This window comes from Terrapene carolina, unplaced genomic scaffold (genome assembly GCF_002925995.2).
Source record: "Terrapene carolina triunguis isolate 2854851 unplaced genomic scaffold, T_m_triunguis-2.0 Scaffold374, whole genome shotgun sequence".
NCBI classification, from domain to species: domain Eukaryota; kingdom Metazoa; phylum Chordata; order Testudines; family Emydidae; genus Terrapene; species Terrapene triunguis.
In genome coordinates this window covers 2,136,630-2,163,373 of record NW_020664725.1, presented here as the reverse complement: position 1 = coordinate 2,163,373, position 26,744 = coordinate 2,136,630, and the positions used below count along the sequence as shown (strand labels likewise).

The window sequence follows — 26,744 nt, the reverse complement described above, 5'->3', positions numbered from 1 at the left end:
TGTGTGTGTGTGTGTGTGTGTGTGTGTGTGTGTGTGTGTGTGTGTGTTCGTTCCACAAATCCTGCCCATTGCCAGCTTGGCATAAGAAGACACGGCACTTGCAATCAAGCCTATTTATTCTGCCAGGCTTTCAGGGGGAAGATGGGAGGGGCAGAAAGGAGGTATCAGTCTGGGGTGGGGAGTAATACTCCAGTGGCATAGTGATTTCTCAGCGGGTGAACTGAGCGGCACAGTAATACATTTCTGTTGGTCTCCTTAGGTTTGCACGCTTTGTATTAAGTTTATTGTACACACGTGTCAGCTGCAGGGTTTATTTAGATTTTTGCGTGTGCCTAAAGCCGCAGACTGCAGTAGCCAGATGGGTTTGGCACCACGGTTAAACTCAGACTCTAGCCAGGGCCATGAGCTCGGAGCCCTACCACCAGCAGCCTCCAGCTCTCGCTGTGTCCACACTGCAATTAAAGGCGTGACTGCTGCACACGGAGACACTCCGGAGCTAGCTTTGATCTCGCTAGCTCGGGAACCATAAAGCACAGGTGGCAGTGCAGGCTGGGTATGTACTCGAGTGGCTAGCCCGTGCTGCCACAGCTTCGCTGTCATTGGCACCTGAGCTAGCGGGATGAAAGCTAGACTGGGTCCGTCTACACTGACTGCAGTGAAGACAGGCTCCTAAGGTCTCATTGGCTAATCTCAGTGCTGTGTGGAGTTGTGCAATCAGAAACCTAGCGGAGTCTGAGCAGCTCCCATAGAGGGGACAGGACAGCACCAACCATCCTGGAGCCCACAAAGGCAGGCCGTGCCACGCTCCCCCAGGCAGAAACCTTAGGGATCAGCAAAGGCCCGGCTAGTGGTGACTAGCCAGGGACACCCCTCCCTCCACCTCCCCTCACTTTATACTGCACTCAGCACGTTATTAAGCTACACTTACACCAGTGACACTGTTTCCATAGTAACTAATGTATTTCAAAGAGGAAGAGTGGAAGGGGTCTGAGTGGGAGGGAGGACAAAAAAGGACCCATATAAAACCAATTGCGCAGTCGCCACAGGTGGTGCTGGCAGACCTCAGACCTGTGCTGACTGGGGCTCTGCCGACTGTAGAGCAGCCCACAGGGTACGTACACACACAGGGTACAGCTTTGCAAAGAGCCTAAGGGTACGGCTACAGCGCAAATTCAGGTGTGACGGTCATGTGGCAGGCACACCCGTGTCCGCTTGAATCTAGCGAGCACAAGTAAGGAGAACAGCATGGACCCGAGTAGATACACAGAGTGGGTTTGCATGGGGGCAGCTAGCCCATGCTGAAGCCTGTGCCACCGTACCTTCACTACCATGGTTATTTGTGCTAGCTAGATTACAGCTGGCACAGGTATGCCAACCCACGCGGCAGTAACAGCTTCCTGTGCAGGGCAGACGCACCCTGAGTGACTTAGGCACTTCTGAAAATTCCACATCTTCCTGATCCCTTGGCAATACCCCTTCCCCTCGTCACACTTCACAAATTAAAAACCAGTGCCTGTCTCTCCTCTGTTCGTACAGCACCTAGCACCACAGGCTCTGAGCCTGACGGGGGCCCCCGAGAACTGCGGTAATAATGAATAATGCTAGTGATGCTGTGATGACGGGGTGCAGATCCTGATGGGAAGCAGGATACGTTCTCTGGCTGATGACCTGCTGGATGAGATACCCAGGGCTGTATCTAATCACCCACGAGTCTCTGGGAGCCATCCGAGCCATTCAGCTATTCTTCCCGAGAGGCTGGGAATAGAGGAAACATCCCGCAGCAGAGCCTTGGCGTCAGTAGCCCAACTCACCCCGGGCACAATCCCACGACTCCAAGGGAGTTACGCTAGCGATGCATTTGGCTCCAGATGTTTGTTCCCTGTGTGCCAATCTGGTAGCCTGATGGTTTGTGCTAAGCACTGGCACGTGTAACACCCCTGCAAAGCAGTCTGTGTCTGCTGTATGGCCGCTAAGCCTCCACTGTTGTTTGCAGGTGAGCAGATGTGGGGAGGGGGAGATCCCTACAAGCAACCCACCCTCTTAGCATGGCTTAGAGCCCAGCCGGGGGCACGCACAGGAGATAGCAAGTGGCAGTGACTACTGAGGCCCAGGGAAGTGTCCTAGGCCAGGCCCCACCTACAGGGCCGAGATGCTACAAGTCAGGAAGTAGTAAAGGAAAAGGAAAGCCGAGAAACAGCTAACGTACCATGGCTGTAAAGCTGGACACTAGTAAAAATAAACTGAGCGGGTTTTACAGAGCCAGGCTCCGTGTGAAGCAGCAATGGAGGAACGAGTGTATTTCAAGACAGCTGTGAAATGTCAACAGCTCTGTGGTCAACGGGAATGACACTCATCCTGGAGGTCAGGCAAAGCGTCCCCAACCCCCTCTTCCATCGTAACAAGAGGAGCATAATTAGCGTAACTTTGGCCAGGCGGTTCGTGTAAGGCTGGTGGTGGCGGGAGAGCCAGAGACAATGAGCCTGTACTGATGCGCGCGAGGGGTCGTGACGAATGATGTTACCTGCCAAAATTGTTACTGTGCTTAAAACTATGTAGAGAGACAAGGTGGGTGAGGGAATATCTTTTACTGGACCAACTTCTGTTGGTGAGAGAGAGACGCTTGGTCCAATAAAAGCTATTACCTCACCCACCTGGTCTCTGTAATATCCTGGGACTGACACACCTACAACCACCATGTAGGGCAGTGACGCTTCAAGAACCTAACTGGGAGTCAGGACTCCTGAGGCCTATTCGCAGCTTTGCCATCTACTGTGAGGCCCTGGGGTGTCCTTTCACCTCTCAGAGGTTCAGCAACATCCCTATGAAAGGGGGAGAATACCTGCCCCACTTCACAGAGGTTTTAGCTTATTGGATATGGAAATGCTTGGAGATCCTTCGGTGAAACGAGCTATTGAGTGCACACGTTGTATTCTCCTCCCGGCCTGACTCAGGAGTCACACCCATACCTGTAACTTTCCATGAGCATATTAAAATAATTTGTTAGAGAGGCCCAAGCTAACCCCCGCCTCCAACAACCCCAAACCTTTCCTAGTGGGGGTTGGGAATACTAAACGTCCAAGGCTGACTCTCTCTGCTCTAGAGCCAATCAAGAACTCAGTTCAGAGAAAGGCAGGGAAGTCAAGGAAGCCGCTGCATACCGAGAACGGCAATGGTATGTAACAGCCTGACGAGCGACGAAGGGGGTGCTGCACGCCAGGTGGGCGAGTGTGCGCCACCAGGGGAGGGCATGTTGCTGTGAGAACCTGCCCTTTTACATTTCCTGACTCCTTCCCTCCATAAAACAGTCGTCCGGTATTTAATTAAACACAAGAGCAGACATCAGGAGCAGGGGGGACAATGTGAATTAGGAGAAGTGATCATGACTAATAGAACTCCACTAACCAAGAGATCCAGTCTGCATAAATCCCCAGGCAGGGGAAGAGGAATGCCTGCTATGCTATGCTGCGTGCTTGACAGAAATCTGACTAGTTCAAATGCTAAATTCACTCATCTGATATCTCTTCCCCCTGAAAGTCCCACTCGGTGTTGGGAGGATCTGTATCATCGCAGCGTCAACTAAGATCAGAGTCCCATCATGCTAGGTGTGGGATACGTACATATTCATCGTAGAGTTTACAATCTACGAAGAATCATAGAATATCAGGGTTGGAAGGGACCTCAGGAGGTCATTTAGTCCAACCCCCTGCTCAAAGCAGGACCAACCCCCAACTAAATCATCCCAGCCAGGGCTTTGTCAAGCCTGACCTTAAAAACCTCTAAGGAAGGAGATCCCACCACCTCCCTAGGTAACCCATTCCAGTGCTTCATAGACAGGACAAGGGCGGGGGAAAGGAAGGGTGGGGAGCTGAGGCTAGAGACATTCAATGACTTGCCCACAGCCACTCAGGGAGTCGGTGACAGAGCTGGGAATTCAACCCAGATCTCCCTCCTCCCAGTCCCTGACTTAACCGCAATGCCACCCTTCCCCTCTGTTATACAGTCACTACCCTTCTGAACCAGGGTCCCTGTAAGGAACACACGTGACTTCCAGCAAGGCAGAGAGAGAAGGGAGGATCAAATCAAAGAAGGGAGTTTGAAAGATTCCATCTGTTACTGAGTTAGGACTCCCTGACCTTTTCTCCACCCCCCTGCAGCTTTGGATGTGGCAGCCCGTGAAGTTCCCATGCAAATCCCCTGACTCCGTGTGCTCAGAACAGTCACCTCCTGGGCTGCCGTTTTCCATGCTCGGGCTCTGCCCAAATGGGGATTTTTGAGGATTCAGCCCAGCAAGGTCCAGCCGTTTCAGAGCTGGAAGGGAAGTCAGACTGAACACAGCGTTCTCCCCAAGTGGTGGGGACGTTAAACTGCAGAGCCGACAGATGCACATTCCCCCAGGTGACTGGTCCAGCTGGGTAGGAATGGAGTCGGGTGCACACACAATAGAACACACCCGGTAGTTTAATGCTGCAATGTTACCCCCGGTGCCTGGCACGAGTGTGCAGCTGTTTGATAGCACAGAACGCCTGGTCCATGGACCTGCTCCAAGCTGGCCACAAGCCAGGCGAATGCCACGGGGAAGCCAGTGCCTGGTGAGAATGATCCTCCTCCCTTTTCCCACATTGCCCCAGCCACTCAGACCCCTTGGTGAGAGCATCAGGGTTTCCTGCTTGATACCCCGTCAGTGCCACGATCCTGGTGCACTCAGGGTGGGGATTCCTACCTTGGGCTGGTGCGAAGAAGACCTGGGTGTTGGGGGCGGTACGCTGCCAGCTGTACTTGGGGCTGGGCTTGCTGAAGGATGACTTGCAGCTCATGGTGACGTTGCCCCCAAGGTAGGGTTTCCCATGGATCTGGCACGTCGGGGGGGATGGAGGAACTGGAGAGAGCAGGAGAAGACGGGTTAGATGTTTGAATGCGGACATCATTATAGGGCCTAGTTCCAGCTGTAACTTGCAAAAAGAAACAGCGCCATCTATTGGCCACAGGCAGCACCGAACAAATCCATACTGGAAATCCAGAGTAGTCATGTAAGCTTGAAACCTGCACCCTCACTTTCCTAGCCCTGGCTCTGCTGCCAATGCTGTAGAGAAAACCCCTCAGCGGCTGTTATTGTGAACAACCCAGGAAAGCACTCCGGCTCCAGATGGATCTGCAATGCCCAGTAAATGGTTCGTTTCCCTAAAGCAACCACACAGCGCAGCATCAGCAGTATCCCGTGTTCCAATGGTAGGTTTACTGCACTGAAACCAACCTCTTATCTGGTCAGGTTAGAGGTGTCTCGCTGTGCCAGGCCGAAGGGCTGTCCACAGACAACAGCAGGGGATGGAGTTGTGCTGAGGTTCTGTCGAAACGTTTATTTCGGAACTTTCAAGACTTCCCACACATTCAATATTGCTACGGTTCAAGATTTATGCCAGGCCCTAGTGCCACAACGCAACAAGCCACTCGGTTAACTAGAATGAGAGACATGCTTCTAAATCCCCTAGGCTGTTCGGAAAGTCTCAGTTACAACATCAGAACACAGGCATTGCCAGACCAGATCAGACCCAAGGATCCTGTCTGACAGTGGCAGAGGATGATGTAAGAACCTCACAGCATGATGATGTGGTGTGATCTGCCCTTACATTAGGTCTCATCCGGATCGCTAGCAGCGACCAGCCCAAGCCCTGAAGCAGGAGGTTTAATACCCTCCCAAAAACCTTCTTGGCATTAACTATGGTAATCCTGGGTATTCTAGGTGTCCATATAAATGGCCACTCCCTCTTTGATTCTTGTTCAATTCTTGGTGTCAATGCCATGCTGTGGCAGCAAGTTCCAACAGCTAATTATGCACTGAGTGAAAAAGTATTTGCTTTTATTGGTTTTGAATGTGCCACCTTTAAATGACAGTTACCGTCCCTTTATTTGTGTAGGAGAACCGAAGCTCCCAATGTACCTTCTCTAAACTGTTCATTATTCAATAGACTTTCCGTGTCCCTCCCTTATTCATCTCCCTTCTAAGATGACCCCAAAATTCCGTTTCTCTTTATAGAGTTTGTCCCATTCTCTGAACCACCTCTAGCTTTGCAATAGCCTGCGCACAAAGCACCCAGCTGCTCTACTGATTGCTATAATGACATTATAATATCTTCCAAATTATTTTCCATCCCTTTCCTTATACCTCCCAACATCTTGTTTGCTTTTTGATTGCAGCTGTGCATTGAGCAGAGGCTCCATTGAGCTATCTGCAGAGATGCTCAGGTCCCTTTCCTGAGTTGATGCAGATAATTGAGAACCCTGTAAGGTGTACGAATAGCTTACATTTCTCCCTCGAATTTAGTACCATTGAATTTCATTGGACTTCATGTGACCCCTTCCCCTAAGCTTGGTTTGGTCTCGGAGATGTCTCGCAATCCTTTATGGTCCTGAACAACCCAAATAACTGTCATCTGCAAATTTTGCTACCTTACTGCCCCCCACACCTTCATTTTCTGGATCATCAGTAATCAATCCGGGACCTAGCGTATCACCTTGAGGCACCCGCTCTTTACCTTCGGTCATGAGGTTTTATGTTAGTGCATTGGGCTATGGGATGTGATCATGACAAGAGACCCTATCCAATTCTCCTTTTTACACTGCACTCATCACCGTGGTAACTGACTGACTGTGCGGTCCGGACCACAACCCTCAGTTTCTGGACAATTCAACTCAAGGCTGTTACAGGAACAGTTTTTATCTTTCATCTCTCTCCCCCCGCAGCAGCCAGCGGATGCCACTGCAGGTGGTGCTGTCATGGAGCAGCACATCCCATTTGAGCCCAGCCTGATGCCTTGCCCCAGCCCCCACAGCCCCAAAAGAGCACATCCGGGGCTAGGAGGGAGCGCGCGAGGACCCAGAACTTACCCAGAACGGTGAGGTTGATGAGTCCAATATTTTTCCCGTTGATGGTATCTTCATCCACAATGTTGACCGTGCACATGTATTCGCCAGAATCCATTTCCTGGGTGTTGTTAATGGCAATGGAAATGTTGAAGAAAGGCATAGGGTACACAAAGCCAGTCCGGTTCTTCAGGTACGTCTCCTGCACTTTCACCGTCCCGTCCATGTACGTCAGTATCTGGAGAGAGAGAGAGAGAGAAGAGAATACAATGCACCTGGGAGTCCTGCAGCCGTCAGGGGGCAAGGGAGTTGCTTTGGTTTCAAGAGGCACATCTCCCGATTGCATCATAACCACTAATAGCCTGGGCCAGTGGGCGTCAGGGGGCAGCTCCACTGCAGTCAATCCTCACTATCAATCCCTCTGTGGATTAGGGCTTGGGAAGCCCGCAATAAATCATGAGAGAAGCAAAGGAGAGGGTAAGGAATGGCAGAGAGACTAAGGGAGCTGGGAAAGAGGAGATGCTGGGACGGGGCTGATGAGGACACCGAATACTTTCCAGGGATCAGCGTAGCTGAGAGAGGGCAGGACAAAGAGTAAAGATGGGGAAGCCGAGGCTACACAGCGTGTAATAGAACATCCCCACACTCCCCAGAGTGCAGCGCTACCAAGGTTCCAGTGAAACAGGACATTAGGGGGACAGAGAGGTGGGCCAGGGAGAAAAGGCCCTGTGCTCAGATGGCTTCTGGAAACGGGAGCGGTGCAGAGATCCAGGGAGGCTGTCCCAGAGAGTGGCAGGAGCTGCAAGGAAGAAGGATGTCGCACCCGTCGTGGGAAGCCCAGTGCTAGGTCAGAGGAGGGAGAGTGAGAAGATGCAGTAGGTCTCCTGGGCTTTAAACCAAGGAGGGGCTGGATCTCGCCGTGAGCGTGATGGAGTCGCACGTCTTTCACACGAGAGGAGGTGGGCACGGCAGGAGCATTTTGCACATGCTGGCCTCTGGAGCGCTGGTACGTGGGGAAGCCAGTGAAAGGAGCTCCTGGGAGAGGAAAGCTAGCAGGAGACGCAGCAGTGGTGGGGCGGAGGCAGATGCACAGAGGTGATGGTAGAGAGTGAAGTAAATTTAAGAGCCACGACAACTACAGCAATGGCACAGACTCCCTGAAGGAGGTGGCAGCGGCCGAGCCACCATCATTGCAGAGCTCCAAGCAGCGTGGCAGAGTGCAGGACAGAGCAGAAGCTATGCCTCTAACAAAGGTCAAGCGAGGCCTGAGCTTAGGTGAGGGCAGAAGGAAAATGGGAGTGGAGAGGAGCTGGGGGATAAAGCAGTTTCTGCTGGACTTCAAAGGGCTCAGATCCGTGGCGGACGGGATCTGGAGAGCCCAGAGCTACCGACACCACTCACGGGACTGAGCCATTTCAACCAAACTGTCCCGCTGGATGAGTGCAAGCTCTCCTCTCTCAGCACATGGGACGGAGTCACGATCCAGGCTCGGCAGTTCATCAGCTCCTGCAGCCTGTTCCCCACCTGACGCGGTAACAGTCTGGCACCTCACAGCGATGGTGCTGGGTTGCCGTGGGGGTGACAGGACTGTCACAGGGACGGGGGAGCAGGCACTGAGACTAGATGGGCTCTTGAATCTACACAAAAGCAGAATAGCTGCCTAGACATTGGCACCATAACGTCACAGCTGTTCCTCCAACAGTCCCAAGGTGAGGACGCTGCTCTGGACCAACGTGTGACTCACCTGTGCAGGTACCGATGGGTCACCACAGATTTAACCAGCCAGAACACTAATATTTGACTATTGTTGTCCACAGGTCAACCTACCCTACAATGTGTGGCAAGTTCTGTTCTTGGGGCTGGTGACTTAGCCATGAAACGCACTGTGGGGTTGGTGCTGAACCAAGATTGCTTTTTTTTTTTTTAAATGAAATCAAACTTTGGAAGGATCCATATATTTCTTGGCTTAGGGGGCCCTTCCTAGCTTCTGAGTTGCTTTACTTTTCTAGCTCCTGGTTCATAAAGAGCCAGTGCTGCTTTATCGTTGTCATAACCGCTGTCCTCACGATTTTTTAGTTAAACATAGCGGTTCTGACACCATCCCTCCCCCTTTTTATGGGAGAAACCCAAGTGAGGATAGGGGTCAAACTGGAAAAAAAGTGGTACAACTCTGCCAAGCTCCACCCACATTATTCAATATCAGCCCCCGCTGAGTCACTGCTGATGACTGAGTCCTCGCAAATAAGCTCCCAAGTTAGTGATGATCTGTGACCCTTCCTCTCCTTTCCTACATAAGGAATGAAATAGTTAACCATGGTGGCCATTAAATCCGCATCGCTGGGCACTGAGTTAACCCTGCACTGGGAACGAGGGGACAATTCACCCCTCTACAAGCAATTGCCCTAGGTAGACATTTCTGCATCAGTCACACTGGCATCACATCAGAGGCAAATAGCAGCCCCCGTCTCTCAGTCACGCTTTCTTTACTTATTACACACAAGACATATGTTAAAAGAACATTACAGTTGCAAAGTTAAGAGCCCAGGAGTTAGGAAATGCCAGAACGAAGGCTGCCCATGCACAACGGAGCAAACCTTCAAATTCTGAACATTCACCAGGAATCCACAGATCACAAAATTCAGGGATGTGCTGGCCGCCCTTCCCGCCGCCCCCATTGGCCTGGAGCGACAAACCGCGGCTAGTGGGAGCTGCAATTGGCCGAACCTGCGGACGCGGCAGGTAAACAAACCAGCCCGGCCCGCCAGGGGCTTTCCCTGAGCAAGCAGCGGACTGGCTTTGAGAACCACTGCTGTACAGCACAGGGAGGAAGCCGCACTTAGCTGCGGTCCCTTCCCTGGGCTCTCCCGGCCCCCTTAGTGCATGCACTAGCCTGGCCCAGCTCCAGCTGTCCCCGCGCAGAACCCTTCCTCCAGGCTCCTCTCACTGCTCACAGGCCTGGTGAGGCTGCAATGGGTCCCTTCCATCCCTCTCTGCCCTCCGGCTCCTCCTGGCGACGTAATACACTATTGTCCGTGTCAGCGATCTGGTTAGCTTATTGTACACCGCTCCCCATGGAGATACCCCAACAGATGTTCCTTTGTGCTCGGAGTCAGAACAAGCAGATGGAAATTAAAGCTAGTCAAGTAACAAAGTGGCTCTGTCGAAACTGGGCAGTGCAACACCAGGAGTCGGCAGCACTAGAAAAATGCCACACACCCCATCCTCACACACACTTTCCTCGGCGTTTGGAAAGCCCTGGTCACAACGACGTGTTGTAATGCCCGGGACAAGACATTTCGTCGCACTGAACAGGCTGCTCCTCCACAATTGTTTATCCCCAGGGTGTAGGGGAGGCCCAGATATCGTAGATGAACCCAGGACATCTTTTGGGGTGGCGGGAGCCCTCTTTTCTAGGGCTGGGCAAAGAAAAGTACAAGAGTTTCATCAGAAACATGCGTGAACCTGGGTCACATTTACCTGGGAGGAGGCAGAGCAGTTCCGTGAGCAAATCTCACCATGCTCGCATGGAAATTTTGAAAAAGTTGCTGAATGGGAGGAGCTGGTATCTCCAGAATCCACATTGTCTAGTCATGGGATTAAGCCCAGGACAGGAAGCTGGAAGACCCCGAGTTTTATCCCCACCTCTGCCGCCGACTAGCCTTCTACAGCACTTGACAAATATTTCCTTGCGTCCCACAGCCCCAGTGACGTACGCGGCCATCTCCATTTTACAGACAGGGTCCCAGACTGAGGGGCGCTGGAATAATTTGTATAGTGGGGGGTGCTGAGAGCCATTGAATCACGCTGTAACCCATGTATATGATGGAAACCACTTCAAGCCAGGGGGTGAGGCAGCTCCCCCTGCCCCCCCTAGTTCCAGCGCCTACGCCCAGACTGAATGACCAGTCTAAGACGAGCAGAGTTGATGTAGCTGTGTCAGTCCCAGGATACGAGAGACGAGGTGGGTGAGGTAACATCTTTCATTGGAACAACTTCTGTTGGGGAGAGAGACGCTTCTGAGCTCCACAGAGCTCTGCTTCAGATCAGAGAGCGTCACAGTTAAATACCAGGTGGAACAGATTTATTTAGTGGTGAGTACCTGTCCCAGCCCTGAAGAAGAGTTCTGTGTGGCTCGAAAGCTCGTCTCTCTCCACAACCAAAGTCAGTCCAGTAAAAGATATACCCTCCCCTACCTTGTCAGTCTAAGTTGACACAGAGGCGGGAGGAGAAGGTAGGCCCTAGGCCACTTTCCAGGCAAATGCCTAGATTCCCCGTGGGCTCGTATGCACCAGGCAGGGCTCCGCGACCTATGCCACAGCAGCCATCAAGGGAGCCCACACTGGACGCACTCATTCACTGTCACACTTGCCCCCCAATGAGGTGCGGGTCACTGACAGAGCAGCTCCCTGCTCCCCCTCCCAACCGAACAGGAGCATGGAGCAGCCAAGGGAGAGGAGCTGGTGGCTGAGGTGCAGCCAGCAGCTGACACTCTCACCCCGTGGTCACCAGTGAAGCCTCTCCTCTCGCTGGGAGACTTCTCGCCAAGCCCCCAGTGAGGCACAACCGGAGCCCTGGGCTCCCCTGCAAGGTGTCCACCTCCCTGCCCCCCATGCCTTTTACCTGCAAACGATTGGCTCCAGGTCTCTCAAGGACCCACGAGACATAGGGACGACTCTGAGAGATGCTCGTGTACCAGATCGGCAACACCACCCTCTGCCCTTGGATCGTAGAGATAGAGGCTTGTCCCACGTTGACTTCCAGCAGCGCTGAAGAGAGACCTGCAGAGAGAGAGAAATTCAGTCCTATGGGTGCATCCTGACTCCCAGGAACCAGCCCTACTACAGACAAAGGGCAGCACCCAAAACTGAGCATCAAACCCCAGAGCCCCTCGGCACCCACTGAGATCCCAGGATCTGGCAGGGCACCGGGCGCAAGAGCAGAGGACACTCCACAGCTGACAACTCTGAACACTCAGAACAACGTGAAACCGATCCTGTAAATGACACCTCGCACGGCAATAGCACGTGTAATCGGAGGCTCTCAAAGCCCAGTACCAACCCTAGGCAGGCATCACTGGGGTGCCATGCTTAAAGGCGGCACTGAGTTTGTGCAGTATGAATCCTTTGTCAGGCTTGAAAACAAGGGCGGCATGTAGGGTCTTGTGCCCCCCCAGATTTGCTGCTTGGCGTGTACCAGGACTGAGCATGCTCAGTAACACTGCTGAAGCCGGCTGCCCTCACTCCCTCCCCCACTATCGGCAGGCACAGGTCGTCTCCTACCCTCCCAGCACTTCCTCTCAGGATAACGATTTCATTGTCTGGAAAGTTACAAGCAAAGCCGTGCAGGAGTCTAGGAGCTGCACCTGAAATTTCAGAGCTGGAGCCCAACGTCATTTTGCGCCTCACTAATTTACAAACAGATTTTGTTTTTAAACACATGAAACTGTAGGCAGGTGACGCCTCTTAACAATAAACCCAAAACATAGTTCATGCACGGACTAGTTTTATAAAAACGATCAGAAACAAGGAAGCCGTGAGCATCGGTCGTTATCTATCTTGTGTACACCCATCACTGTAGTAGTTGAGTGCCTCACAGTCATCAGTGTATTTACCCTCCAATCACCCCTGTGAGGCAGGGCAGTGCTGCTATTCTCATTGTACAGATGGCGAACTGAAGAATGAAGAGGCGAAGGATATGTTTGCATTGATCACATTTATAATGTGCAAACAGAATGAAGTCCAAACCAGTGAGATATAAATACTTGGTGCTTTAAAACAAGCAATTTCACAAAGCTGAAAACAATTATGCACCAAATCCACTGAGGGAAGAATTTAATCAGAGAAACATAAATGATAACTGGGAATTGTTTAAGAATACTTTACTAGAAGTCCAAAAAGCCACAATCGAGGAAGGAGGCCATATTAGTTTAAAAATTGAGCTGGTTGAGAGGGCGAAGTGAAGGCAGCTATAAAAATAAAATATATAATAAACAGAAGCAAGGGGAAGGCAACAGTAATTAATATAAATCAGAAGCTAGGAATTGTAGAAAATTGATAAGGGAAGCAAAGGACACAACGAGAAATCTATGGTCAGCAGAGTTATGGATCATATGAAGGATTTTAAGTATATTAGGAACAAAAAGAATCCTGCCAACAATATTTGTCCATTACTAGATGGAAATGGCAAAATTATCAATAATAATTCAGAGAAGACAGAATTGGGCAATAAATATTTTTGTTCTGTATTTCGGGAAAACACAGATGCTGTAGTCATATCATATGATGATAACACTCTTTCCAGTCCACTGGAATCTCTGGAGGAAGTTAAACAGAAGCAAGCAAAGTTAGACATTTTAAAATCAGCAAGTTCAGATAACTTGCATGCAAGAGTTTTCAAAGAGCTGGCTGAGGAACTGATTGGACTATGAATGTTGATTTTCAATAAGTCTTAGAGCACTGCGGAAGTTCCAGAACACTGAAAGAAGGCTAATGTTGTGCCATTATTTAATAAGGGTAAACAGGATGTCACAGGTAATTATAACCTATCAATTCGACATCGATCCCAGGCAAGATAATGGAGCATCTAACATGGGACTTGATCAATAAAGAATTAAAGGAGAGTAATATAATTAAAGCAAATCAACAGGAGTTTATGAAAAATAGATCCTGTCAGATTAACTTGATATCTTTTTTTTTTTTTTGGATGAGATTACAAATTTGGCTGAAAAAGGCAACAATGCTGAGGTAATATACTTAGATTTCTGCAAGGTCTTTGACTTGGTACTGCACGACATTTTGATTAAAAAGCTAGAATGATATAAAATTTACACGGCACACATTAAATGGGTTAAAAACTTCCTAACTGACAGACCTCAAAATGGAACTGTAAACAAGGAATCATCAAAAAGCAGGTGTATTTCTAGTGGGGTCCGACAGGGGGTGCAAGTTGTTGGCCCTAAGCTGTTTAAAATTTATCAGTGACCCGGAAGAAAACAAAATATTAATTGATAAAGTTGGCAGCTGACATAAAAATTCATAGATTCATAGATTCTAGGACTGGAAGGGACCTCGAGAGGTCATCGAGTCCAGTCCCCTGCCCGCATGGCAGGACCAAATACTGTCTAGACCATCCCTGATAGACATTTATCTAACCTACTCTTAAATATCTCCAGAGATGGAGATTCCACAACCTCCCTAGGCAATTTATTCCAGTGTTTAACCACCCTGACAGTTAGGAACTTTTTCCTAATGTCCAACCTAGACCTCCCTTGCTGCAGTTTAAGCCCATTGCTTCTTGTTCTATCCTCAGAGGCTAAGGTGAACAAGTTTTCTCCCTCCTCCTTATGACACCCTTTTAGATACCTGAAAACTGCTATCATGTCCCCTCTCAGTCTTCTCTTTTCCAAACTAAACAAACCCAATTCTTTCAGCCTTGCTTCATAGGTCATGTTCTCAAGACCTTTAATCATTCTTGTTGCTCTTCTCTGGACCCTTTCCAATTTCTCCACATCTTTCTTGAAATGCGGTGCCCAGAACTGGACACAATACTCCAGCTGAGGCCTAACCAGAGCAGAGTAGAGCGGAAGAATGACTTCTCGTGTCTTGCTCACAACACACCTGTTAATACATCCCAGAATCACGTTTGCTTTTTTTGCAACAGCATCACACTGTTGACTCATATTTAGCTTGTGGTCCACTATAACCCCTAGATCCCTTTCTGCCGTACTCCTTCCTAGACAGTCTCTTCCCATTTTGTATGTGTGAAACTGATTTTTTCTTCCTAAGTGGAGCACTTTGCATTTGTCTTTGTTAAACTTCATCCTGTTTAACTCAGACCATTTCTCCAATTTGTCCAGATCATTTTGAATTATGACCCTGTCCTCCAAAGCAGTTGCAATCCCTCCCAGTTTGGTATCATCCGCAAACTTAATAATCGTACTTTCTATACCAATATCTAAGTCGTTAATGAAGATATTGAACAGAGCCGGTCCCAAAACAGACCCCTGCGGAACCCCACTCGTTATGCCTTTCCAGCAGGATTGGGAACCATTAATAACAACTCTCTGAGTACGGTTATCCAGCCAGTTATGCACCCACCTTATAGTAGCCCCATCTAAATTGTATTTGCCTAGTTTGTCGATAAGAATATCATGCGAGACCGTATCAAATGCCTTACTAAAGTCTAGGTATACCACATCCACAGCTTCTCCCTTATCCACAAGACTCGTTATCCTATCGAAGAAAGCTATCAGATTGGTTTGACATGATTTGTTCTTTATAAATCCATGCTGGCTGTTCCCTATCACCTTACCACCTTCCAAGTGTTTGCAGATGATTTCCTTAATTACTTGCTCCATTATCTTCCCTGGCACAGAAGTTAAACTAACTGGTCTGTAGTTTCCTGGGTTGTTTTTATTTCCCTTTTTATAGATGGGCACTATATTCGCCCTTTTCCAGTCTTCTGGAATCTCTCCCGTCTCCCATGATTTTCCAAAGATAATAGCTAGAGGCTCAGATACCTCCTCTATTAGCTCCTTGAGTATTCTAGGATGCATTTCATCAGGCCCTGGTGACTTGCAGGCATCTAACTTTTCTAAGTGATTTTTAACTTGTTCTTTTGGCAGAGTGGTACATACTGAAGAGGACAGGTCACTGATACAGAGCAATCTGGATCTCTTAGTGAGCCAGGCACAAGCAAACAATATGCGTTTTAATACAGCTAAATGTAAATGTATATGTTTAGGAACAAAGGCTGTGGGCCATACTTCCAGGGTGGGGGACTCTATCTTGGGAAGCAGTGAGTCTGACAATGATTTTGGGGTGTTGGTGAATAATCAGCTGAACATGAGCGCCCAGTGCGAAGCTATGACCAAAGACCTAATGCGATCCTGGGATGCATAAACAGGGGAATCTCGAGTAGGAGCAGAGAGATTATTTTACCTCTGAATTTGGCAGTGCCACAACCGCTGCTGGAATCCTGTGTCCAGTTCTGGTGTCCACAGTTCAAGGAGGATGGTGATAAATTAGAGAGGTTCACAGAAGAGCCACGAGAATGATAAAGGATTAGAAAATCTGCCTAAGGCTAGGTCTACACTAAAGGGGGTGGGGGGTCGATTTAAGATACGCAAATTCAGCTACACGAATAGCGTAGCTGAATTCGGCATATCCTATTCGACTTACCCCGCTGTGAGGATGGTGGCAAATCGACCGCCGCGGCTCCCCCGTCGACGGCGCTTACTCCTCCTGACGAGGTGGGAGTAAACGCGTCGATTCGAGGATCGATTTATCCGTCTCGATGAGACGCGATAAATCGATCCCCAAGAGATCGATTTCTACCCGCCAATCCGGGCGGATAGTGTAGACTAGCCCTTAGAGTGATAAACTAAACAGATTGAGCTCTTTGAGTGTAACAAAGAGAAGGTGAAGGGGTGACTTGATCACAGTCTATAAGTACCTGCATAGGGAACAAATATTTAATGATCGGCTCTTCAGTCTAGCAGGGAAAGGTCCAACACGATCCGATGGCAGGAAGTTGAAGCTAGACAAATTCAGACAGGAAATAAGGCGTGCCTTTTTGACAGTGAGAGTCATTAACCATTGGAACAACTCACCAAGGGTTTTGGTGGATTCTCCGTCACTGAAAATGTTTAAATCCAGACTGGATGTTTTTCTAAAAGCTCTGCTCTAGGAAATATTGTGGAGCTGGTCTCTGGCAGGTGCTATGCAGGGGGTCAGACAAGATGGTCACAATGGTCCCATCTGGCCTTGGCATCTATCCCCACTGCAGCTGGGAGCGTGCGGGTAGAGTTACACACACTTCCTCTGCTCAAGTGAGTGCGCTAAAAATAGCGGCTTGGGCGCGACGGCATGGGCTAGCTGCCTGAGTAGAATCACGCCCAAGCCCAAGGGTACATGCTCAGGAGGCCAGCCTCAGCCGCCGCCCATGCCACCACAGCCCCAGCTCGAGCAGAGCTGGTGTGTGTACATCCACCCGAGCTGGGAATTCCAGCTCCCAGCTGCAGCGTAGGGAGTTTGTGGCACAACAGGGAACTAAACCCATGTCTCCAGAGTCCCAGGCTAGTGCTCTAACCACTGGACCATCCTGCCTCTAATCGGATGTTTTTATCCTGATCATAAAAGCTCATGAATAAAAATGCCTTAAAAGATGCTTTCTATGAACTCTGGGTGATGCCAAAGCTCCCGTCAAAGGGTTTCTGTGTCAGCTGTTCCAAACAGGCACTCCTGCACTGTGTCCCCAGCTTCACAGCACAAGATTCCACAGCAAGATGGGAGAGTTGCAGGACGCGGAGCTCAGCGGCAGCTGGGTCTCTGCTCCCATGGTATTCAAGAGCAATGCAGGCAGGGAGCTTCCCCTGTAGTGCCCCTTCATAATCCAGCAGGGCTCCCCCTTCTGCACATCCTAGGAAAGCTGCAAAGATGTATGTGAGGCTGCCTGGTGCAGTTACAGGCCGAAGTTCAAGGGTTGAGCTGGCACAGGGGGTGGGTGGGGCAGGGAGCAAGGTGGTGTTTTTGTACCAGCTCAGCTGGAGCAACAGCAGAACAAGTGGATGCCTAAACTGTTTAAACTATCTGACCTTTAAAGTATCATTATTGGGCTTCAGAGTTAATAGCCCTTTTGAGATCAACAGGGGAATTCATCTCCCTTTACAGCTCTGACTGACCCAACCTGCATGGGATTTGGGGGGGGGGAGAGCACAGGTTGCAGGAGGGAAGAGTTTGGAGGAGGCACTAGGAAGTCAGTCTGTGTACACATGGCCTGAATGCCAGCGGCAGCCCCTCTGTAAATAGTTCTCTTAGTAAAGAGCCAGTTTAGTTTTACAAGCTGGAGACCTCTCGTGTTACGACTTAGCATGCAGTACATGCAACAGTGACAATGCTAGATAATGTCAAATTCAGGTTCCCTTCACAACCGCAAGGGCTGGAAACTCTGGTTATCTTTAAATGAAAGCTTAGCTTCTCCAGAATCTGAACAAGTCTTGGGGGCTGCATTGTTGCCAGTCCTGAGGGTACAAAAGTCACGAGCGCGGCCCCTCCGAAATCAAGAGATTGGTTTAAAAATACAGGAGATTTTGCCTTCTATTTTCTGAGTCTTTAGGGGGGTGCTTGTGTCACGTTTCGAGCTTTTCTCTACAACTGCGAGACCAACTTATTTTTAATTAAAAGCAGAGATTCTCACCTAATCTCCTGACTCCAGAAGCTGAAGTTTTAAGAAAAAATAACTGCAGAGAGACCAGAGAGAAAACAGAGAGTGGACAACACTGGAGCCGGCAAAACACCTCCCTAGAGTTGGGAGGGGTTTGGCATCCCTGATCCACGGCATTTGTATTCTTTTATCACAGCTGAGAAGGGGAAACTCCCAAGACAGTGAAAGTGAAACGGTTTACAGGACAGTTTGTGTTCTTCGGATGAGGGCTGTGTAGAGACACTGGAAACGTTTCTGTTTGTACTCTCACTGCATAGAGGCACTGGCTGCTACAGCTCTTCCGGCTTCTTAATGTTTTAATTGTAGTGGCGCTCACAGAAACATTTCAAATAGAAACTAATGGCTCCTGATAGTGACGAGCCCAATTCTAACTGTTCCGATTTGTATACAGAAGCTGCAGGGGGATGCATCAGCTGAGATCTGACTGGCTGAGATTACTCTGCATCTTTCTGACATTCCAATACCACGGAACACGCCAAAGAGAGAGGCGACTTGCCCACAAGGGAAGGGGAATTATCATATAGCCCTTGGATTTTGCCCACTGCCACTTCCGTTGACTACATTCCATACATAACCTGACTGCAATGTTTGTTAGCATCACAAATACAATCTATTAGCGGGAGGCCTTGTATATAGGGGCTAGTGACCAGAAACAAGTTGTCCGATGAATTTTAATGCACCAGCTCCCTTGGGATTTATTTATAAATGTTGATCATTTGTGTTTACATTTGTGCCAGCAATGATGAAGCTGGACGAGTGGATTCTTGTGGCCGTGTCTCTGCAATCAACCAGGGCTCTTCCCTCCACAACATACATGCAGGCAGGGCTGCCAGCTAGATGCAGTAGATTTCCGTGCCATAGGCTCTTCAGGGCAGGGGATGGCATTTTGGACAGCATCAAGTACAGCACTTGGGCTCAGGGGAAAATAGTCACCGCGTTTGTGACTGATAATTGGTGTTTTACAGACAGCCCCACACACTTCTGGCTGCCTTCTGCTGTAGGCCAATTACACTGCAGGGGCAGAGGATGCCGATTCTGTTTCTGTCCATCCTCTTGGCACCCGACAAGGTGGTTCACGTCATGTTATCTGCTGCAGTTGGATGTGTGTAAACATTGGAATTTAGAGGGGCCATAAAAATTCCATGTGATGAAATGGAAAAGATTGGGACCGTTTAATTTAGAGATTAAGAAAACATGATGGAGATACACCTCTACCCTGATATAACGCGACCCGATAGAACACAAATTCGGATATAACGCGGCAAAGCAGTGCTCGGGGGGGGGGGGGGGGGGGGCGGGGCTGCGCACTCCGGTGGATCAAAGCAAGTTCGATATAACGCGGTTTCACCTATAACGCAGTAAGTTTTTTTGGCTCCCGAGGACAGCGTTATATCGAGGTAGAGATGTAATCATTTTTAATGTAACAGCTGATAGAAGACTGGCACCCTTATTTATCCTCCAATATAATGCAAGAGCAAGAGAACAGCCATTGAAAATAAAAGGCAACATTTAAAACTGATCAAAAATACTTTTAACATAGTGTATAATTAGCCAGTGGAACTCCCTGATCACAGAATATCAGAAAGGCTGCTCATATTCAGAATCATATCTAAGAACATCTATAGTTATAGCTGACAGGATAAAAGTTACCTGGGTCATAAAGCCTCATGGTTCAAGGCACAACCCACCACCAGTGGCCTGGAGTCAGAAGAAACATCCCATGTGGGCAGGTTATCCCATAATTGTCCACCAGGGAGCTCATGCACTTGCCTCTGAAGCAGCTAGTCCTGGCCACTGACAGGATTATGGGCTAGATAGACCCTGGAATGAAGCCTCCAGGTGTCTTTGGAAGCCACATTTCACAAGCTGTTTGAACCTGAATGGGGCTAACTGAGCAGACTGGTTAGCTGGCCAACGTGCAATGGGCCAAATGGCATTGACAGTTGGCAAACAGAGCTCTCACCTAGCTCCACGAGCGAGTCTCCATGGATTGACCCCTCTCTAATCCCCTTCTGCTGCTGGCTCAGTATTTGCTGCTTTTCCAAGAGAAATATTCATACCCAAAGTCAGCAGGTCTCATTAGTTACCGGTCACTGCAAGGCCCTGATTCTGCAGGGTAATTTGACACGCACTTAACCTGCAGAACTGGGGCCTCAAACACGTATGGGTTACACCTCAAACAATGCATGTGGTTGGAACGCTGGTCCAGACCAGAGGCGCACAGATCTGGAACTGCCACGTTCAATGCTCAATCCCCTTCCCACTTAACCAATGGCTGAACCATTCCACCCCGACAAATTTAGCAAAACCAAATTTGCTTCCAGACTGGATCTGATCATCGCAACAAGAGCAGGTGGCAATGCAAGAGCGAAGATGGCTCCTCCCTCTAGGGGCTCCCGCCCCCCAGAACAGCACAAGGTGTCTTTGCTACTTGTTTGCGCTCCTCAGGAGCGCCGAAGGATGTGCCATCTGCCTTCAGAAGGAAAGGATTTCCGGGTTTTCAAGGTCGAGCATTTGGTAAGAGGATGCAAGACAATGGGAATAAGACATTTCCCTGCACTCAGGAACAGCTCTGACATCAGGCCCAGCCATTTCCACAGGACCCCGCCAAAAAACAAAGCCCTGGAAATGCTCACGACAACAACAGGAAGCTGCACTTATGGCCCGTTTGATAAAGCATCTAGATTTGTTTAAGTCTCACTCCCGTCTACTGGCATCCCGCAGGCTCCTCCGGCTGGTTGTTCCTGCCTTACCCTGGCCTCTTCCTCCTGTTGATAAGAGTGCTAAGAGTCCTAGGCAGCTGGTTCAAACCCCCTCAGTTCCTCTGCACACGCTCCTGCTACTCATGGCTGGGGACTCGGTGAGGTGACCTCTGAAATGAGTACAAGGCTATTCACACCAGGGGATCAAAGGTTTGATGACAGCACCCCATCAAAGGGGACTATCAGAAGAGCCAGCTCCAGGAGGACCATTCATATGAACATCTGCCTTAGCATGCAACTAATGGCCTCTTTCCTTGGAGGGAGGGACTAGGTGACATTGGGCAGCATGTGAGAAGATGACCCAGCCGATGCAGGCTTCATTCTGGGCTGTAGAGGAGGACATGGGTCTGGGAGCGGCACACATGCATGAGGACTCCGCATCACAGAACTTACAATGCTCTTCACAAGGGAAACCCGGAGTAAGACGCACCCCCTGAACTGACAGAACGGAGCAGCTCAGTGCCCAACTCAGGCAGATTTCCCTCCTCCAGACAGCGGAAAGCCAGAGAGAAAAGCTGGAGAACAGGCAGAGCAACGTTGCATTAAGGCAATCAGAACATTAAACACCTCCTGCAGAAGAGTTATTAAAGGGGAGGGGGATTACAAGGTCTAAACATGGCCCCTCAATATGGTGACAGGAGTGGGCAAAAATACCCCTGAATTTTCGGTTTGCAAAGTTGTAGCTGTGTCAGTCCCGGGATATTAGAGACAAGGCGGGCGAGGTAACATCTTTTATTGGAGCAACTTCTGTTGGTGCAAGACACACGCTTTCGAGCTCCACCAAGCTCGCCTTCTCCAGAAGAGCTGTGTGTGAGTCAAAAGCGTCTCTCTCTCTCCAACAGAAGTTGCTCCAATAAACGATATTACCTCACCCACCTTCTCTCTCACCAATTTTCTGGCTGTCACAAGAGCTACCTAAGGCCTGGTCTACACTACGACTTTAATTCGGATTTAGCTGCGTTAATCCGAATTAATCCTTAACCCGTCCACACAACGGAGCCAGTTACTTCGAATTAAAGGGCGCTTAAAATCGATTTCTGTACTCCACCCCGACGAGCGGAGTAGCACCAAAATCGATTTTGTAAATTCGAATTAGGGGTAGTGTGGCCGCACACCACCGAATTAATGTGGTTAAAATTAATGGGGTAGTGTGGCCGCACACCACCGAATTAATGTGGTTAAAAACCGAATTAATGTGCTTAGTGTGGCCGCGCACAATCGAATTTATACAATCTGTTTCCCAAATTCGAATTATCTAAATTCGAATTAATCTCGTAGTGTAGACGTACCCTTAGTGTGTGGAAAAATTGGTTGAGTGGCAAGAGAAGGTCTAGAAATAAACATTCCTTGAGCCCTTAGCTGTGAGCCCCAGCTTGACAGCCCTCTCTTGAGCCCGTTTTCAGTTATTAGTTGTCCATATGCCTAGACATGCCCGAATCCAGGCAGCAGGGCCCACTCTCCTTGATAGCCTATTAGTGCCTCTGCCACATGCCTATAAACCTGGGAGACTGTAGATGGCACGTCGAGGCACAGACACCTTCTCAAATCGCAGGAAATAAGTTCTGCCAAAGGTTCTTCCTGTCTAAGGCTCCCAAACTTGCCCCTGTCCCAGCACCTAGTTCTACGGGACTGGTCTAGCGAGACCATAATAGGACTGGGTGAAATCTCTCCACTCGCTCGCTGCCATTTGGCAGGTGTTAAATTTCACTTCAGTGTTTCAGGCCACCGCCCAGCCAGACCCATTGTTTGAATGGAGGCTTCCAAACGATCTGTGCTGATAACTGGGATCCAGCAGGGGGCCCGACTCCACTTGCAGGGTTTCCAGTGTGGGGACAAGTCATAAATAGGTATTTTGTAGTTTTAATCCTCCCAACACCATCCTCCCAGGTGCTGCGTGTCAGAGCTGCGGCAATTAGTAACCTTCTAAAATTAGCTTAATCTCATCTCCAGTGCAAGTGCTAGAGATCGCCCTGGTGCGAGGCTCAATCTCTCTCTCTCTCATTAGATCTCATGGCCTGGAATAGAAACGTTTCCCAGAGAGGCTCAGACGTAAACTGGTCTGTGATCTTTGTCATGCCTATGCAGAGGATATGAATTGTGCCCTCCAGGGCCAATTTCTCAGCATTTTAAGGCTTTCCATCTCATTGGATTGTTATTTTCTAGTCTCGCTTATGACTACAGAGCACCAAGAGGCCCCAGCTGAGCTCGGGGTCCGTAAGAGACTGTGTCCCTGCCCCTCAGAGCTGACAGTCCAAGGGTGGGAGGAAAAGGATTGTGCAGCCGAGGCACATGGAGATTAAGTGACTTGTCAAGGTCACATAGGCAGAGCAGGGAATTGAACGGGGGTCTCCTCAATCCCAGTCTGGCCTTAACCATACAGGCCTGCCTTCCTCTCTGGAGCTTATTAAAACTCATCCAGTTCCCCCTTGTTAGTCTTTCTCCCGTTGGGGTTATTTATGGGAGGGCTCCATTTCTGAGACCCCCTCGCCCCCCATTTTAACGCTGCAAACAGACAGCTGGTTTCCATGGAGAACGCCCAAAGCAAAAGGCTGCTTATCCCTGCGATGTTCACGGCGGCAGCGAACACGGGCCATGCTCACCAGATTAGGCACGGGCGACGACACAACCAATAAGCAAAGCATTGGGGAATATTAACGGGATGGACGTGCATCCCTGAGTCACACTCGGAACTTAAAGGCATCCCAGGGAGAACGCTGCCCCCCCGTCACTGCGGAGAGCTGCTTTAATTGCTGGGAGTTACAGCCCAGAGATTATTTCCCAACACTGCAGAAGGAGGATCAGCTGGAAAGTAATCTACTAGAGAGGTCAGTAGTGCACTGTTGGAAGGGGAGAGGCGGAGAGCTACAGCCGGAGGGATACTTGCCTCTGCTTCCTCTAGCATCTGACAGAGGCTGGGTCACTCAGTCACATCTAAACGCCTCTGGGATGCGCTGCCAGATCCAAACAGACCCTCCCTGGGGCTGATCTCTAGCTGAGCATACCAGGAACCCCGTGTTCGAGTCCAATCCCCGCACTGCCCTTCTGCCCGCTTCCAAACAAGAGTTAACACAGACCGACCCTGTCAGATCCGCTGTGACAGCGAGCAGCTGGCTTTCTAGCAGCAGCCCACGTGCTCTCTCTGCACTAGGCCTTGGGTTTCCAATACGTTTCCAAACCTCATTCCCATTTACATAAAGGGCTCCAATAAGGGCATTGATTACCTGCCACCACTATGGATCAGTTATGTGACTGCTCCAGCAGGTCAGGCCACGGCACTAAGCCATAAATTAATAGTTCCATTATTTCATACACCCCAGTGTGCTCTAGGAACAGGGCATTGACTCTTCCGTGGGCTGTGGCATCTGCACATTCGCATGTGCTCCCGGCTCCTCACCCATTATCTGCTCAGACCCATCCCTGTGCCCTCGGGTGTCAGGTGGCCCCTTTAAACACATCAACCCCCAACGCCTCCAAGGCACTGTCTGCAGAATTCCCTTCCAAGGCCCATTCATCAAAGCAAGAGGTCAGAGACCTGCCTATGAAAACAAACGCTGCAGGGCAAGGCTATCTCATTGTTTGTACAGTGCCCGGCACCAGGAGCCGGTCTCCAGGTGCTACTACAGTGCAACTAACAGCCAGTCCAAGCTCATCACAGCGCCAGATCCTAGATCCCAGCCCTCAGGCCTTGTCTGCACAGGAACGTGGTTGGGTATACAGCCAAAAGGATGAATTTAAACCGGTGTTAGTTACCCTAGTCTAACCCCAGCGGGGCACTAGGGCCTGGTCTACGCTACAAAGTTAGGTCAATGCAAGGCACCTTACGTCAATCTAGCTGTGGGATGTGTCTACACTTCAATTTGTCTCCCGCCGCTGTAGGTAACAGCGCCACCATGGTAACACCCCACCCGAGCGGCACAGAGACATGACTGGTGTACTTAGGTCGACACAGTGAGTGTGTAGATACTGTGTAGTTATGTCAACCCTACTTGTCCTCCAGCAGCTGTCCCACAATGCCCCACACTGATCACTCTGGTCACCATTGTGAACACCACTGCCCAGGGGTCATGGAGACCAGAAGCACCCCGCCCCTTGAAAGCCCCATGATGTTTTAAAATGTCTTTTCCTGATTGCCCGGCTTGGTGAGCACCTAGCAGTTCTCCATTGTTGCGTGCAACTGCCCAGCTGACCCTGCCACGTGCTCCGTACGCACTTCAGGAGATATCGGCTCTCCTGAGCCTGTGGGGAGAGGCGGCTGTGCAGGCACAGCTACAGACCAGCTGTAGGAACAAAGACATCTGAAGATCACTCAGGGGATGCAGGAGAAGGGGTAGAACTGGGACCAGCAGCAAAGCCATGTGAAAGCCAAGGACCTGCAGCAGGCGTACCAGAAGCTCAGGGAGGCCAACAAGCGATCTGGGGCCGAGCTGCAGACCTGCTGCTTTTACAAAGAACTGCATGCCATCCTCAGCGGAGACCCCACCCCCACGAGCACTGTGGATACCTCCGAGGAGTCTGAATCGCAGGCCCCCGCCTGTGAACAGCGAGGAGGTGGAGGTGATGATGGATGAGGAAGGAGGAATATGGTGGATGACCAGGGGATCCAGCTGTGCAGTGAGTCAGGACCTGCTACATCTGTCCATCTTGCTTCTTCAGTGCAGCTCTCAGTCTGGTGTCGCTATGGTGAAGGGCTGGGGAGAGCTCTGCACGTAGGTCCAGGAACGTGGTCTTGCACATCAGAAAGTTCGACAGCCATTGCTCATCATCTCAAACCTGCATGATGATGCAATCCCACCAGTCAGTGCTTGTTTCTCCATCCCAGAACAAGCACTCCACCACCTGCAGCTGCCCTATGACAGCCACCAACAACTTGAGTTGGTTCTCGCTATGTCCCACAGCAACCTGTCTCCAAGGAAGCGTCATGCTCCCCACTGATTCGGTTCTTCTCAGAGCTCTGCAAATGCTCCAAGCTCATGCGCCCTGTGCTTGCAACGCTCATAACATTGCAGAGCTGTGCAAGCTCCATGCTTCTGTCAGAGATGGCAGACAGCAATGGGGGGCACGTAAGTTTGTGGGGTTTTGGAAAAAAAAAGGTGCGAGAATGATTGATGCAGATGACATTACAGGATGGAAACAATTGCAAACTGTCAAGTTGGTCCCATGCTCCCAGTCACCCCGGGGTGACCTGTTTCAGCCCCATCATGTGTTGCCAACACTTCCCAAAAGACAGGGTGCTGGACGATGTTGAGTTGTACACTGGGTTACCTACCCATGGTGCACCGTACTTCGCATTGATACAAGCACGCCTGGTGAGTTTGCACACCGCCGACACAATAAGCTAAGTGTGCACGCACACAAGCGATGTATTAACTGCGGCGGCTGTATGCCCATGTAACTTGAGTTGACGTAATTTTGTACTGTAGACATGGCCTAGGATTCTGGTGGGAGAGGGCCTTCTGTGGTCGTGTCTGTTGCTTGAGAAGAAGTTTAAGCTAAATGAGGAAAAGCCGCTCTCCTAACGGACTGAGGGTTGGGTTAGCCTGGGATCACTAGACCAGTCCAGCTGGTCAGGCTCTCCCATATAGACAAGTTCTCAGTCACAGCCAGGGCCCTAGGGGTGAACAGAGTGAAATTTCCCCCTGTGCAGTGGGCCACTTCCAGTCCTATGCATCCCTCAGGTCCCTCTTACAAGGCCTGGGGCAGGCCCACTGCACCGGTGCAGTTTCACCCAGAGCCAATACCTAGGCATGTGGTGTCCAGCAATTTCATCGCAGTCTCTTGTTCTAAGTGCAGCTACCAGGCTCCAGGTTTGCACAGTCTGGGCGTAACCATTAGTCTTCATAAAACCTCTGGGGCTTAGAGTAATTTCAAGCATGATATTTTATGACACATGGATAGAGAAAT

The 26,744-nt window shown here is 50.0% G+C and overlaps 1 protein-coding gene across 1 annotated transcript in view; it reads right to left on the bottom strand.

Moving 5' to 3' along the window:
- The window catches only part of ESAM (endothelial cell adhesion molecule), an 89,268-nt gene that overhangs the window by 9,911 nt on the left and 52,613 nt on the right, over nucleotides 1-26,744 (bottom strand). The window contains exons 2-4 of the mRNA XM_026657878.2: nucleotides 11,479-11,636; nucleotides 6,883-7,096; nucleotides 4,721-4,876 (exon numbers count right to left, since the gene is read on the bottom strand). Of these exons, the coding sequence (XP_026513663.1) occupies nucleotides 4,721-4,876; nucleotides 6,883-7,096; nucleotides 11,479-11,636 (528 nt within the window). The remainder of the gene's footprint in view (nucleotides 1-4,720; nucleotides 4,877-6,882; nucleotides 7,097-11,478; nucleotides 11,637-26,744) is intronic.